This window comes from Aulonocara stuartgranti (genome assembly GCF_965226115.1).
Source record: "Aulonocara stuartgranti genome assembly, chromosome: 7".
In the NCBI taxonomy this organism is placed as follows: Eukaryota; Metazoa; Chordata; class Actinopteri; order Cichliformes; family Cichlidae; genus Aulonocara; species Aulonocara stuartgranti.
The window spans coordinates 30,976,310-30,993,235 of record NC_138945.1 but is presented as its reverse complement, the minus strand read 5'-3'; the positions used below and the strand labels follow the sequence as shown (position 1 = coordinate 30,993,235).

At 39.8% G+C, this 16,926-nt stretch overlaps 1 protein-coding gene across 2 annotated transcripts in view; it reads right to left on the bottom strand.

The window, feature by feature from the left end:
• Positions 1–14,598, bottom strand: part of LOC309709914 (uncharacterized protein) — a 56,222-nt gene extending 41,624 nt beyond the window's left edge. Inside the window, exons 1-2 of one of the 2 annotated variants that reach the window (XM_082538894.1) lie at positions 14,148–14,598; positions 750–1,790 (exon numbers count right to left, since the gene is read on the bottom strand). In XM_082538894.1, coding sequence (XP_082395020.1) covers positions 836–1,777 — 942 coding nt within the window. In that variant the 5' untranslated portion in view covers positions 1,778–1,790; positions 14,148–14,598 and the 3' untranslated portion in view covers positions 750–835. Of the gene's footprint in view, positions 1–749; positions 1,791–14,147 lie in introns of those variants that run through there. The other variant, XR_014277630.1, reaches the window with a different exon arrangement.
• Positions 14,599–16,926: the final 2,328 nt, after the last annotated feature.

The window sequence follows — 16,926 nt, the reverse complement described above, 5'->3', positions numbered from 1 at the left end:
CAAAAATAGGAGACTTTGTTCAGTGTTTGGACCCAGCTTTGTTACTCTGTGAAGTGTGAGTTCTCAAATAATGAATTACGTTGTGGCAACGCATAATGACTGAAGACACATGATAAGACATAAAGTGTCTTCCTGACTATAACCACTCAGAGAAACTGAAAATCAAGTGCATTTTCATTAGGAATTATTCATGTTTTTATCCTCCTTCATGTTCTTTTACATTTTAAAAATTATCTTACTTTTCAACCTAAACTTTAGCCTCACATGTAGCTACATACTAAGGAGCAAATGAAATAATTTAACATATTAATAAACTATGGTTTAAACTAACAGAGGCCTGTAGACATCGTCTACACCAACAGTTACTATTGGTGGTTCATCTGTGTGATGTCTCTCATTAAGAAAAACTTTGCTGTGAGCTGTTTTATTATACAGTCCCCCCCCCCCCCCTTTTATCTAAAATGCCTCTACTTATTGTATGCTCATTAAAATAATTTGTATTTTAAAGACTCAAACAAGTCCTCAAACAAGACTGAATGATTTGATTTTGCAATATTTAAGCAAATATATATATATATATATATATATATATATATATATATATATATATATATATATATATATATATATATATATATATGTATGTGTGTGTGTGTGTGTGTGTGTGTGTGTGTGTGTGTGTGTGTGTATATGTGTATGTATATGTATGTGTATATATATACATATATGTATATGTATTAAAAAAAAACACCCAGCACGCCCCTGCGGGCGGTTTATCCTTCAAGCTCGGGTCCTCTACCAGAGGCCTGGGAGCTTGAGGGTCCTGCGCAGTATCTTAGCTGTTCCCAGGACTGCGCTCTTCTGGACAGAGATCTGTTGTTCCCGGGATCTGCTGGAGCCACTCGCCTAGCTTGGGAGTCACCGCACCTAGTGCTCCGATTACCACGGGGACCACCGTTACCTTCACCCTCCACATCCTCTCGAGCTCTTCTCTGAGCCCTTGGTATTTCTCCAGCTTCTCGTGTTCCTTCTTCCTGATATTGCTGTCATTCGGAACCGCTACATCGATCACTACGGCCGTCTTCTTCTGTTTGTCTACCACCACTATGTCCGGTTGGTTAGCCACCACCATTTTGTCCGTCTGTATCTGGAAGTCCCACAGGATCTTAGCTCGGTCATTCTCCACCACCCTTGGGGGCATCTCCCATTTTGACCTCGGGACTTCCAGGTTATACTCGGCACAGATATTCCTGTACACTATGCCGGCCACTTGGTTATGGCGTTCCATGTATGCCTTGCCTGCTAGCATCTTGCACCCTGCTGTTATGTGCTGGATTGTCTCTGGGGCATCTTTACACAGCCTGCACCTGGGGTCTTGCCTGGTGTGATAGACCCCAGCCTCTATGGATCTTGTGCTCAGAGCTTGTTCTTGTGCTGCCATGATTAGTGCCTCTGTGCTGTCTTTCAGTCCAGCTTTGTCCAGCCACTGGTAGGATTTCTGGATATCAGCCACCTCCTCTATCTGCTGGTGGTACATACCGTGCAGGGGCCTGTCCTTCCATGATGGTTCCTCGTCTCCCTCCTCTTTCTTGGGTTTCTGCTGCCTGAGGTATTCACTGAGCACTCGGTCAGTTGGGGCCATCTTCCCAATGTATTCTTGGATGTTCGTTGTCTCATCCTGGACTGTGGTGCTGACACTCACCAGTCCCCGGCCCCCTTCCTTCCTCTTAGCGTACAGCCTCAGGGTGCTGGACTTGGGGTGAAACCCCCCATGCATGGTAAGGAGCTTCCTTGTCTTTATATATATATATATATATATATATATATATATATATATATACAGTGGGGCAAAAAAGTATTTAGTCAGCCACCGATTGTGCAAGTTCCCCCACCTAAAATGATGACAGAGGTCAGTAATTTGCACCAGAGGTACACTTCAACTGTGAGAGACAGAATGTGAAAAAAAAATCCATGAATCCACATGGTAGGATTTGTAAAGAATTTATTCGTAAATCAGGGTGGAAAATAAGTATTTGGTCAATAACAAAAATACAACTCAATACTTTGTAACATAACCTTTGTTGGCAATAACAGAGGTCAAACGTTTACTATAGGTCTTTACCAGGTTTGCACACACAGTAGCTGGTATTTTGGCCCATTCCTCCATGCAGATCTTCTCGAGAGCAGTGATGTTTTGGGGCTGTCGCCGAGCAACACAGACTTTCAACTCCCGCCACAGATTTTCTATGGGGTTGAGGTCTGGAGACTGGCTAGGCCACTCCAGGACTTTCAAATGCTTCTTACGGAGCCACGCCTTTGTTGCCTGGGCGGTGTGTTTTGGATCATTGTCATGTTGGAAGACCCAGCCTCGTTTCATCTTCAAAGTTCTCACTGATGGAAGGAGGTTTTGGCTCAAAATCTCACGATACATGGCCCCATTCATTCTGTCCTTAACACGGATCAGTCGTCCTGTCCCCTTGGCAGAAAAACAGCCCCATAGCATGATGTTTCCACCCCCATGCTTCACAGTAGGTATGGTGTTCTTGGGATGCAACTCAGTATTCTTCTTCCTCCAAACACGACGAGTTGAGTTTATACCAAAAAGTTCTACTTTGGTTTCATCTGACCACATGACATTCTCCCAATCCTCTGCTGTATCATCCATGTGCTCTCTGGCAAACTTCAGACGGGCCTGGACATGCACTGGCTTCAGCAACGGAACACGTCTGGCACTGCGGGATTTGATTCCTTGCCGTTGAAGTGTGTTACTGATGGTGACCTTTGTTACTTTGGTCCCAGCTCTCTGCAGGTCATTCACCAGGTCCCCCCGTGTGGTTCTGGGATCTTTGCTCACCGTTCTCATGATCATTTTGACCCCACAGGATGAGATCTTGCGTGGAGCCCCAGATCGAGGGAGATTATCAGTGGTCTTGTATGTCTTCCATTTTCTGATGATTGCTCCCACAGTTGATTTTTTCACACCAAGCTGCTTGCCTATTGTAGATTCACTCTTCCCAGTCTGGTGCAGGTCTACAATACTTTTCCTGGTGTCCTTCGAAACCTCTTTGGTCTTGGCCATGGCGGAGTTTGGAGTCTGACTGTTTGAGGCTGTGGACAGGTGTCTTTTATACAGATGATGAGTTCAAACAGGTGCCATTCATACAGGTAACGAGTGGGGGACAGAAAAGCTTCTTACAGAAGACGTTACAGGTCTGTGAGAGCCAGAGATTTTCCTTGTTTGAGGTGACCAAATACTTATTTTCCACCCTGATTTACAAATAAATTCTTTACAAATCCTACCATGTGGATTCATGGATTTTTTTTTCACATTCTGTCTCTCACAGTTGAAGTGTACCTCTGGTGTAAATTACTGACCTCTGTCATCATTTTAAGTGGGGGAACTTGCACAATCGGTGGCTGACTAAATACTTTTTTGCCCCACTGTATATATGTGTATCTGTGTATATATATGTATATATGTGCATGTGTATATATATATATATATATATATATATATATATATATATATTAGGGGTGCAACGATACACAAAATTCACGGTTCGGTTCGGTTCGATACTTTGGTGTCACGGTTCGATATTTTTTCGATACAAAAAAAATGTTCATGCCTTTTTAATTTGTCATTTATTAAAATTATAAATATATATTTTAACTCAAAAGTACAGTTTTTAAATTTAACCCTAACCCTTGTGCGTGTTTTTTATTTTGACAGCAAATGCGCACCTGCGGACCACTTATGTGCAGCCCTGGTTATTTAGCTCGTCATATTGCAGCCACAGAAATTCTTTTGTCCATGAAACCATAAAGCTGCACTTTCTTTTTGCCTTATAGTCTGATTTGTCATAACTTCTCCGTTTTGTGGTAAGCTTTTCTTTGGCTGTCACTTCTTCACCCTGACCTGTCTTATTTGGCTCAGCAGAACTAAAATATATATCCTGCTACTTTTACACACGCACTCACATAAGCTCAGCGATTCTCTGCACGATCAACCTCTCACATGTTTAAGCTTGCTGCGGGAGATTTCACTTGTCATGTTTGCATAGTAAGCTAACAATTAATAAGACGATGTCAGAGGAATTGGTGCGCAAATTATCATCACTCACAGATCAGTGCTGTCGCTCTCTATACACAGTTCGCGTGATTGCAAAGTGAAAGCAAAAAAACAAGCGCAAATTCAAACGCGATTTCAATATGTCACATATTGACAGTGGCTCACCGATGCCAATGACATAATTACCCAGCTACATTTCTGAAAGAATGCAAAAGCATTGACATATATTTTTCCTTCCTACAATAGCCCGACTGGCAGGGCAGAGATAGATTTTGGTACCCCGACTGAAAAAATCGCTAGCCCCGGGACGTTGGGCTAGCGATATTGCGAGCCCTGTATCTGATTGAGGAATCACTCATCTTTGGAAAAGAGAGTTTATTACAGAGAAATGTCTCTTTCAAAAATAAAAGCTATACTATCCGTTTCTTCTGGGCTATATTCTCAGCAGCATATTAAACAGCTGTCTAAATGACTCGGCTAAAGTTAGTAGCATGCTTGCTTGTTTTTTTTCTGCTTCCACTTGTCTTTGCACTAGGATGATGTCGGCGTAAATGTGCAGTCATATTCGTTGTGTTCCCACTAGTGCTTTCAGGTTAATCTCGTTGAAATGACCTTAACGCCAGAACACGGCAAATCTCCGTTAACGAGCTACCGCCGATCGCCCCGTGCATGGGGCTAGACGGCCAACACGTTAACGAGCTAACTGCGCTAACACACTAGTTCCCACCCATGCAATTGAGCATTGCATGGCACATCCAACATACTGTTTTACTTTAGTCCATGACTCGCTTACCTTCAGGGTCATACGTCACATGAAAACCAAAATAATTCCAAACGCCAGATCTGAATGAGGGTGGGGGAGGTCCATGTTGTAAGTAGAGCTTAACTTCTGTCTCGCTAGCTTGCCCTGCGCTCTTCCTTCTGATGATGCTGTCTGTGTTGAGCGCTCAGTGAATCTGCGTTCGACTACTCCGCCTAGGCTGCACTGTCGACCCTAGGCGGAGTAGTCGAACGCAGATTCACTGAGCGCTCAACACAGACAGCATCGTCAGAAGGAAAGTTGATAAAATAAATTACAAATTTTGTATTGTTCGATACATATGCGTACCGAACCGAAAGCACTGTATCGAACGGTTCAATATCGATACGAATATCGTTGCACCCGTAATATATATATATATGAGGATAAAAATGGCAACCACCCACAAGACAGGCAAGCTTTTGATGTAATAAAAATAATACAAATAAAAATTATGTCTCAACGGCTCCATAATTTCCCTCCTCTAGCACACAAAGTGACTACACAAGTAACTAAAGAACTGATGTAAAATAAGTAACAACATACTTGTAATGCAATTACTGAATATAGTACATTAACACATTATTTTGGAATTTGTTACTCCTAATACTTCCCAGCTACAATGCACTGCAGGAGCAGAGGTTGTCCTGTTTAATAGTTCCCAGACTTAACTTGGCAAACAATTAGCTAGTGAATAATAATCATCCACTGTTCTTAAAACATCAATGCATGTGTTTTGATGTGAGTATATGGTAGCCAGCAACAGCAAGGTCTATAACCTATTATCTGCCAAATATGAATTCCTGCTCAGGTTCCCATCTATCCTGTTAGTTTTGTTTTCCTAACAATTTTGGCTTTCACCAAATAAATAAATCAATAAATGTGCTGTTAAAAATTAATTTATGCAGGTAAATTGTGAAGTATTTTACTGGTTTCTATTGTTGCTTCAACAGATATGTGGTTGTGTTGGCAGGATATTTGTCTTTGGATATTTCAATTAGAGAGTCTGTTGAGGCCAAACAGTTCTGGGACACTGATATTATAGTATTCTTATCAGGTCCCAAATAAACTGGAATATGTGGGAACCTCAAAAAATACTTTAAATTTTGGAAAAAGGTTTCAGACACTTGCCCTTTACAGGGAGTGCAGAATTATTAGGCAAATGAGTATTTTGTCCACATCATCCTCTTCATGCATGTTGTCTTACTCCAAGCTGTATAGGCTCGAAAGCCTACTACCAATTAAGCATATTAGGTGATGTGCATCTCTGTAATGAGAAGGGGTGTGGTCTAATGACATCAACACCCTATATCAGGTGTGCATAATTATTAGGCAGCGTCCTTTCCTTTGGCAAAATGGGTCAAAAGAAGGACTCGACAGGCTCAGAAAAGTCAAAAATAGTGAGATATCTTGCAGAGGGATGCAGCAGTCTCAAAATTGCAAAGCTTCTGAAGCGTGATCATCGAACAATCAAGCGTTTCATTCAAAATAGTCAACAGGGTCGCAAGAAGCGTGTGGAAAAACCAAGGTGCAAAATAACTGCCCATGAACTGAGAAAAGTCAAGCGTGCAGCTGCCAAGATGCCACTTGCCACCAGTTTGGCCATATTTCAGAGCTGCAACATCACTGGAGTGCCCAAAAGCACAAGATGTGCAATACTCAGAGACATGGCCAAGGTAAGAAAGGCTGAAAGACGACCACCACTGAACAAGACACACAAGCTGAAACGTCAAGACTGGGCCAAGAAATATCTCAAGACTGATTTTTCTAAGGTTTTCTGGACTGATGAAATGAGAGTGAGTCTTGATGGGCCAGATGGATGGGCCCGTGGCTGGATTGGTAAAGGGCAGAGAGCTCCAGTCCGACTCAGACGCCAGCAAGGTGGAGGTGGAGTACTGGTTTGGGCTGGTATCATCAAAGATGAGCTTGTGGGGCCTTTTCAGGTTGAGGATGGAGTCAAGCTCAACTCCCAGTCCTACTGCCAGTTTCTGGAAGACACCTTCTTCAAGCAGTGGTACAGGAAGAAGTCTGCATCCTTCAAGAAAAACATGATTTTCATGCAGGACAATGCTCCATCACACGTGTCCAAGTACTCCACAGTGTGGCTGGCAAGAAAGGGTATAAAAGAAGAAAAACTAATGACATGGCCTCCTTGTTCACCTGATCTGAACCCCATTGAGAACCTGTGGTCCATCATCCAATGTGAGATCTACAAGGAGGGAAAATAGTACACCTCTCTGAACAGTGTCTGGGAGGCTGTGGTTGCTGCTGCACGCAATGTTGATGGTGAACAGATCAAAACACTGACAGAATCCATGGATGGCAGGCTTTTGAGTGTCCTTGCAAAGAAAGGTGGCTATATTGGTCGCTGATTTGTTTTTGTTTTTGAATGTCAGAAATGTATATTTGTGAATGTGGAGATGTTATATTGGTTTCACTGGTAAAAATAAATAATTGAAATGGGTATATATTTGTTTTTTGTTAAGTTGCCTAATAATTATGCACAGTAATAGTCACCTGCACACACAGATATCCCCCTAAAATAGCTAAAACTAAAAACAAACTAAAAACTACTTCCAAAAACATTCAGCTTTGATATTAATGAGATTTTTGGGTTCATTGAGAACATGGTTGTTGTTCAATAATAAAATTATTCCTCAAAAATACAACTTGCCTAATAATTCTGCACTCCCTGTAGATTCACTGGTCTCTACCCTCACCTATGTGACCAAAAGAATGAGATCATGGATAAGCAAAACAATATGCATAGAAGATCTTTTTTAAAAAAAGGTTTCTGCAGTAACTTTGTTATAAGGGTTGCTGGCTGATCCAGGTGAGCTTTAGTGGCTCAAGTCAAAGATCAAAAGCTGTGACCCAGTGATATTGTTCTTAAGTGTATCTCACGGAAATTTGGCAAAATGGAAAAAGATTAACAACATAAACTGCATCCATATTATGTATATAGATATAAAGATATTAGAGCTGTTCTATCCAAGCAACTGGGTGTTAAGACTGCTGCCAAGGCTCCAAGAAAGAAAAAAAAAACTGTTGTTATTGCTGTTAACCCTTTGACTGAGTAGTGTGTTTGCCTTAATTCTGCTACTTCTTTACTTCTGTTCAGTGATGTGGACCATGTATGATCTAAATTACTGGAACTGAAATGATTCAGCAATAAGATTTCAGCATTATCACAGACTGGAGATAAGCGTTGAACAAGATTGTTGTCTAATATTTACCATATATGAATACATTATTTGTGAAGGGATTTTACAGTTGTTGACCTTGTCATTAAAAGGAGGAGAGGCTCAGAGAGGAGGGGAGATAATGACAGTCTGTCTCAAAGCTCTTGAAACAATAATTGTTCTGGCAAGAAGTGCTGGCAAGTGATGAACCAGAGGGGGCTAAAGCCGTAAGGAAATGAAACACCTAAAAGAGATTTAAACTAAAATACACATTCACTGTGCTTTTGAGTATCTATTTAGACCATAAAATTATTCCTCAAAAATACAACTTGCCTAATAATTCTGCACTCCCTGTATATCATAATAGAAAGTCCTGGCAAATTCAGTTTCTGCATGATAGGATTCTGTAAATACTCATGTAACTGTTCTAATGTAATATCACGTCTTCTTATTTTATTTCTCCGTCATCTTTCTAGTGTCTTGTTTTCCATAGTGTCTTGACTGGTTATCCATGTGAGCTTTTTGTGTCACTCCTTGTGGATGATTTTGTATGCACCTGTCTTATTACTTAGTCAGGTCCGTTTATATTTCAGCCTATTTCTAGTTCAGCCCTGGTCAGTTCATTTGTGTTTGTGCATGAGTTAGTATAAACAACACAGTCACTTCAAAAAGTGGCATGCATAACTCCTACACTGAACTTCAGTGTTTCTAGTGTTTTCAAGCCTTCCATGATGTCACCTAACTTGACTCTTTCGGTTGTCACAACTGCTACAGCCATTAATTTGGGACATTTTGTCATGGTCCTGCGACCATGACTCAGTGACTTTATGTTTATGTTCTTTATTGTTATTACTTTCATTATTATTCATGGCTGTTTTGGGATGGTTTGTGTTTGGGATTTTAGACACTGGGTTCTGGGTTTGTGCTCCCTCTGTTGGTCCCTGGTGTTAGTGTTCCCCTGTCTCGTCAGGTTAATCAGGTCCAGCTGTTTCCCCCACCTGTGTGTGATTTCCCAGTGTCTCTTTGTGTACTTATAGTGTGTGATTTCCTCTGCTCCTCGTCGCGTCGTCTGTGTTCATACCCGGTGAATTTCCCTGCGTGCTCTCACTGCTGTTCTCCCTTCATGTTCAGGTTTGCCACTCCTTTGTGTAGTTTCTCCCAGTTTAGTTCGTCCTTAGTTCTGTTTGCCATCTCCACTTTATGTTCAGTATTGTCAATAAATCACCCTTCACGTCTGAAATAGTGCTGCGTTTGAGTCCTCCTTCCACTCTTCACACGGCCGCTGCCCCGGACCGTGACACATTTGCTAAAAGAACTGTATCATACACAGTTATTCAAAATTACTTAACCAGTTCTGGCGTCAGATCTTCATACAAATGTCACTATCCATATTTCATTATTGGTTAGACAGTATATGGTTGGGCTCTCCCTGCCATATTTCCACTAAAGTGAATAATAAGCTCCCCTCTCTTTCAGCTGGTTGTGCAGGTTATATAGAGGCTATTTGCTTTTGCCTTCAGTCATTCTGTTCATGATAATGTGGTATTTCGAAACACAAAGATTGACATGGAGACATTTCAAGACTGCCAGAACACAACCTTATAAACAACATGGGATATATTCTGATGCATGACATTCTGAGAGTCACTAACCAAATCCACTTTACTTTTCTTTATAGATGACATGAGAAACAATAATAATAACGAAATATAAAAAAGAAAATCATTTGGAGGGAAACAGTTGTGGTCGCAAAGCAGGAGAGGGAAGAGAGGATAAAAAAGGGAGGAGGAAGATTACAAGCAGACAGGACAAGTGAGTAGGACGAGGGTATAATATTAGCTATAATCAATGTGACAACAACTACAGCAAACCATATGTTTGTATATATACAACCTGTTGATATTTGAATTACAGGACACAGGAAAATTTATTTTGTTTAATTGACTGGTTTGAATAACAAACAGCTCCCCACAGAGCAAGCAATTTGGATCACGTTCATAATTTTTTTGTCTTAACATTTCTGCATATGAGATTTTGTGGCCAGGCTTGATTAAAAACAATGTCTGTCAGCAGAAAGGTAATTTAGAGCTAAAACGGCAGAAGAAACTAAAAGGAGGTGATTACAGAGAACCATTAGTCATGGCACAAATATAAAAAATTCTTCTTTTTAGCAACATTTACATTCACACATATAGAAACAAATGTACAAAGAGATGATTCAAGGAATGACAAAACCATTTGGAATATGATCTAACATACTTTGACAGTGTATGTCCATTTTTTTTTTCAAACGTTAAAATAAGATACTGTACAAGCAATTGGCATGATGCAGTTCTTCAACTTTAAAAAAATAAATAAAAAATTTTATGTTAAATAAATGACCCAAACAAACCTAAACAAAAATCTGTACTACACAAATTCAGTAAGGAACCTATGAAACTCCTTACCCTAACTATTCCTACAGTTTTTGGCAGCGCTGCAAAGCAAATATCGAAGATTTGCTTTTGTTTTGTTTCTATGTTAATTTTGTCCTCCATCAATCCTCTGAATATTTACTTCAAGTAATTTTCGATGGACATATCCACACCCACTACAATCACTGAAATGACATTTTGAATATTTCATGGTGGCTATAGAGAAATGTGAGTAAGTGCTTGAAGACGTTGGATATCAAAAATCCTTTTAAGGTTCTCTATTTTGCTACCTTTTCCACCATATCTAAATGGTCTAAATAGATACTCAAAAGCACAGTGAATGTGTATTTTAGTTTAAATCTCTTTTAGGTGTTTCATTTCCTTACGGCTTTAGCCCCCTCTGGTTCATCACTTGCCAGCACTTCTTGCCAGAACAATTATTGTTTCAAGAGCTTTGAGACAGACTGTCATTATCTCCCCTCCTCTCTGAGCCTCTCCTCCTTTTAATGACAAGGTCAACAACTGTAAAATCCCTTCACAAATAATGTATTCATATATGGTAAATATTAGACAACAATCTTGTTCAACGCTTATCTCCAGTCTGTGATAATGCTGAAATCTTATTGCTGAATCATTTCAGTTCCAGTAATTTAGATCATACATGGTCCACATCACTGAACAGAAGTAAAGAAGTAGCAGAATTAAGGCAAACACACTACTCAGTCAAAGGGTTAACAGCAATAACAACAGTTTTTTTTTTCTTTCTTGGAGCCTTGGCAGCAGTCTTAACACCCAGTTGCTTGGACAGAACAGCTCTAATATCTTTATATCTATATACATAATATGGATGCAGTTTATGTTGTTAATCTTTTTCCATTTTGCCAAATTTCCGTGAGATACACTTAAGAACAATATCACTGGGTCACAGCTTTTGATCTTTGACTTGAGCCACTAAAGCTCACCTGGATCAGCCAGCAACCCTTATAACAAAGTTACTGCAGAAACCTTTTTTTAAAAAAGATCTTCTATGCATATTGTTTTGCTTATCCATGATCTCATTCTTTTGGTCACATAGGTGAGGGTAGAGACCAGTGAATCTACAGGGAGTGCAGAATTATTAGGCAAGTTGTATTTTTGAGGAATAATTTTATTATTGAACAACAACCATGTTCTCAATGAACCCAAAAATCTCATTAATATCAAAGCTGAATGTTTTTGGAAGTAGTTTTTAGTTTGTTTTTAGTTTTAGCTATTTTAGGGGGATATCTGTGTGTGCAGGTGACTATTACTGTGCATAATTATTAGGCAACTTAACAAAAAACAAATATATACCCATTTCAATTATTTATTTTTACGAGTGAAACCAATATAACATCTCCACATTCACAAATATACATTTCTGACATTCAAAAACAAAACAAAAACAAATCAGCAACCAATATAGCCACCTTTCTTTGCAAGGACACTCAAAAGCCTGCCATCCATGGATTCTGTCAGTGTTTTGATCTGTTCACCATCAACATTGCGTGCAGCAGCAACCACAGCCTCCCAGACACTGTTCAGAGAGGTGTACTATTTTCCCTCCTTGTAAATCTCATATTTGATGATGGACCACAGGTTCTCAATGGGGTTCAGATCAGGTGAACAAGGAGGCCATGTCATTAGTTTTTCTTCTTTTATACCCTTTCATGCATTGTCCTGCATGAAAATCATGTTTTTCTTGAAGGATGCAGACTTCTTCCTGTACCACTGCTTGAAGAAGGTGTCTTCCAGAAACTGGCAGTAGGACTGGGAGTTGAGCTTGACTCCATCCTCAACCCGAAAAGGCCCCACAAGCTCATCTTTGATGATACCAGCCCAAACCAGTACTCCACCTCCACCTTGCTGGCGTCTGAGTCGGACTGGAGCTCTCTGCCCTTTACCAATCCAGCCACGGGCCCATCCATCTGGCCCATCAAGACTCACTCTCATTTCATCAGTCCAGAAAACCTTAGAAAAATCAGTCTTGAGATATTTCTTGGCCCAGTCTTGACGTTTCAGCTTGTGTGTCTTGTTCAGTGGTGGTCGTCTTTCAGCCTTTCTTACCTTGGCCATGTCTCTGAGTATTGCACATCTTGTGCTTTTGGGCACTCCAGTGATGTTGCAGCTCTGAAATATGGCCAAACTGGTGGCAAGTGGCATCTTGGCAGCTGCACGCTTGACTTTTCTCAGTTCATGGGCAGTTATTTTGCACCTTGGTTTTTCCACACGCTTCTTGCGACCCTGTTGACTATTTTGAATGAAACGCTTGATTGTTCGATGATCACGCTTCAGAAGCTTTGCAATTTTGAGACTGCTGCATCCCTCTGCAAGATATCTCACTATTTTTGACTTTTCTGAGCCTGTCGAGTCCTTCTTTTGACCCATTTTGCCAAAGGAAAGGACGTTGCCTAATAATTATGCACACCTGATATAGGGTGTTGATGTCATTAGACCACACCCCTTCTCATTACAGAGATGCACATCACCTAATATGCTTAATTGGTAGTAGGCTTTCGAGCCTATACAGCTTGGAGTAAGACAACATGCATGAAGAGGATGATGTGGACAAAATACTCATTTGCCTAATAATTCTGCACTCCCTGTAGAACTTCACTTTTATGCTCAGCTCTCTCTTCGCTACATCAGACCAGTACAACATCTGCATTAGTGATGGGATTTCCAGCTCTTTTTAGTGTCTCTTTCGGCTCGGCTCACTAAAAAGAGCCGTCTCTTTCGGCTCCCAACAGGATCTTCAGGTTGTTTTGTTCCTTTAATTAAATTATTATTAGCAACAATATAAAATTATGCACAAAAGGAATGACTAATGTTAAAAAAAACAACAACGTGGTTTTATTTATATATGTTTATATATAAATATATACGGTGGCCCCTAGAGACAAAGCACGTACAAACTCCAAAAAGCACGTACAAATTCCAAAACACATTTCTAGCTTTAACTGAACTTCCAAAACAGAGCTACCTAGATCACTTAAATTACACAATTGAAGCCATATATGTATTGTTTGTGCATTTATACACAAGCACTCATATGCATTCAAATAATTTGAAAAAATGTTCATTTACCTGTTACTACCACACACCAAATACGGTCGTTGGTCCTTCCTGGCTTGTGTAGCCACTAGGTAACAAAAGCTCAACACTGCCCCTAGCATCCTGGAGCACTTCTGTTGTCTTTTGTACGTGTTTTGTAGTTTGTATGTGCTTCGAAGTTTGTATGTGCTTCAGAGTTTTTACGTGTTTTGGAGTTTTTACGTGCTTCGGTGTTTGTATGTGCTATGCAGTCTTTACGTGTTTTGTTGTTTTTACGTGTTTTGGAGTTAGTACGTGCTTTGTCTCTAGGGGCCACCATAAATATACTTTCATTTATTCACTCCACATAAAATGTAATAAATAAATCATATAATACAAAAATCAACTATTTACATTTCAACTTTTAACTATTCAAATTTTCAGCGTTTTCCTTTTAAACAAATTTAAAGTGAAACAACACAAAACACTGCAAACCACAACACAATTAAATATAAATTCAAATATGAAAACAAAAAGAAGATGCACATTCTCTGCCATATGGGCCTGCATGAATAAACTTTCTGAATTCTTTATCATCTGCAACTGAAAATAGTTGTGGATGATTACTATACCTTTCTAATGTGACGTTGTTGTCCTTGGCTCTCTTTCTCTCTCTTTCCCTCCTGCTCGTGTTCCTGTGTTACTGTGAGTGTAACTGCTGCCCCTCCCCCCTCTTCCCAGCGCAAAGCACAAGGCTCATGTGCGGAGTGAAGCGGGAAAAAAAGTGCAAGAGAGAGAGGGTGAGAGAAAGAAAGAGTCAGATCCGTTTCGTTCGCGACGGACACATCACTAATCTGCATCACTGTAGCTGCTCTCCTGAACCCTCACTTGTGAACAAGACCCTAAAATACTTCTACTCCTGCACTTGGGGGAGCACCTTGTCCCGAACTCGAAATACACACTCCAATTTTTTCCTGTTGAGGACCAGGGCCTCGGACTTGGAGGTCACATTCGGCTGCAAATCACTCCAGTGCAAGCTAGAGGTCACCACGTAATGAAACCAACAGATTTTGTTTTTTTAAATTCTGGCATTTTTCTTGCATTTTTAGTTCCATTGTCAGGGCAACTAGTCATGCAGTTTGTAAAATAATTATTCCATATTCCCTGAATTTTTTCCTAGTTCTTTATTCCACAAGTGGAAAAAAGCTAAACAATTCTGCCATTAAGTGTCTAAGCACATAAAGTGGGTGAGCTTGAGGCTCTGCTGACTCAGTAAGTGCATAGTTATTTCCCATCCTCCCCTAGCATTAACATCAGCACAAACACTGTGCACTGGGAGCTTCATAGCTTCATGGCAAGTTTTCATGGCTAAGCAGCTCCTGTAGGCCCAGTACTTTTCTCCATATTTTATATGACTTTTGATAACTTAACTAATAACCATCTGCAAAAATGTTGTTGCGGTAAAAATGTATACGTTTAAATATTATTATTATTGTTTTTATTATTATTATTATAAAAGTATTATAAAAATGTATTCATCAGTGTTGTGAGAAAGACAGGAATGACAGTCTATTAGCAATTTGTTCGTGAAACTGGATTAGAATGCAAACCTTCACTTTTTATTTTTTTGCAAAGCAGAACCTAGCTTAAGCCTTTCATATTAAGTCTATGAAATGCAAACACCATGTTGTAAAGCTTTTTGCTAACAGTATAAGGAGTAATAATATGTTTATATTATGCCGAACCCAAATATCATTAGCATCTCCATGCTGTATTCAAATACGCCATAGAGACATCACTGTTTAATGGTGTTTTTGTTTGTTTTATTCTTTGCCGTCTTTTTTCTTTGTTTTATTCCATAAGAGCGTGGCAGTTTTCACAGTTTCCATTGGACAGGAATGATTGATTTATTATTCTGTGTAATAAGTTGATGGAATGGTTATATGTGCCAATGAGCAAATGGAAATTTTCACTAAAAAATAATGGCTTTCTTCTCGTTGCTTCTGCAAGAAATGGGACAGAAATTCTATATTTGTGGCATTTAATTCTGTTTTGCCATGGTGATGTTTCAGCGGGATCAAATGGGGTGATTGTGTTGTTTTTGTATGAGGAAAAGAGAGTGGAAACAAGTGCTGCAGAGAGATAAATATTTGTGTGTCTATGCCACAAATGATGCAGTTGGCAGTTATAATAGGAACCTCCTTTGAACAAGAATTTGCATTATATTGTCAAGACATGTTGACAACAAAAATCTGCTGGAATATTGATTCAGCTTTCTATTTGGTGACTTTGTCATTTCATAATTTAGGCAGTAACAGCAGTGAATGAGGGTAATTCAGTTGTTTTTGTCTGAACCAGATTTCCTCAATATTGTTTGGTGCAGGTCCCAAATTTGGTTTGTAATTATTTCTTTCATTTCACATATTTTGGAAGAGTGGCGGCATTCACATTTCTGTGGTGACTCATTATTGCTGAAAGGATGCAGAGTTAAACCCGGTGACCATCAACTGACCATCTGACGCTAGAGTGAAATCTCTGTGGGAGGTCTGGCAAGGTCTCAAGGCTCTAATTTCTGTATGGATTTTTACTAGTTTGGTTTCTTTCATCTGTTTACAGATAGGCTCACTAAACCATATCCTGTCATTTGTTCCCAACTGAGGCAAGGTTCTTCTCAGCTTGAGACCACACCACACACATGCACAGACGCAAAAGAGAGCTGCTTTCCATCTGCAACCGCACCACACAAAGAACTCTAAGAGCACAGGAACCCAACATACATTTGTAAAAAAGAAAGGTCCAAAAAAATGCTGTGTACTTCAAGGACAGACATTTCAGACATTTCACTAGGTGAAATATACACTTATTTCACCCACTGGGTGGAAGATATTTACTGAAAACTCTCAAGGCAGTTATAGTCTTCACCCTATCTACTTTTATGTTAAAGCTTAAAGCACCCGTCTGGATGAGGTGTTGCTGAACCATCACCATGTTCTGCCTCTAAAGGCTAAATGCTGTTGTGGGCTCTTTCATTATGCACAGAGAATCTTTCATCTATTCTTTTGGCTTTTTATCCCATGCATTTATTTCCCACTATTGCATGTCTCTTTATGTCTTCACGGTCCCTTAATTTGTGATTTGGTCTTTCTGGGAGTCTCACTTTCTACCTATCTGCATGTTCCTGCAGCTGCATGACTGGTCCTCATGTAACTGCCCCAAGCAACTTTCTGCATTATTATATTGTCGATTCCCACCACTGCTCCCTGTCCCAGCTGACAGTGTCAGATGGCTGTTAAAGCATTTTTTCTTTCTTTTTGTTTTCCAATCTGTCACTATATATGCATGCTCATAGGGAATCAGTGGACCATTACCTAATTCTACCTATAGTATGAACTATTTTGAGATCTATTATGA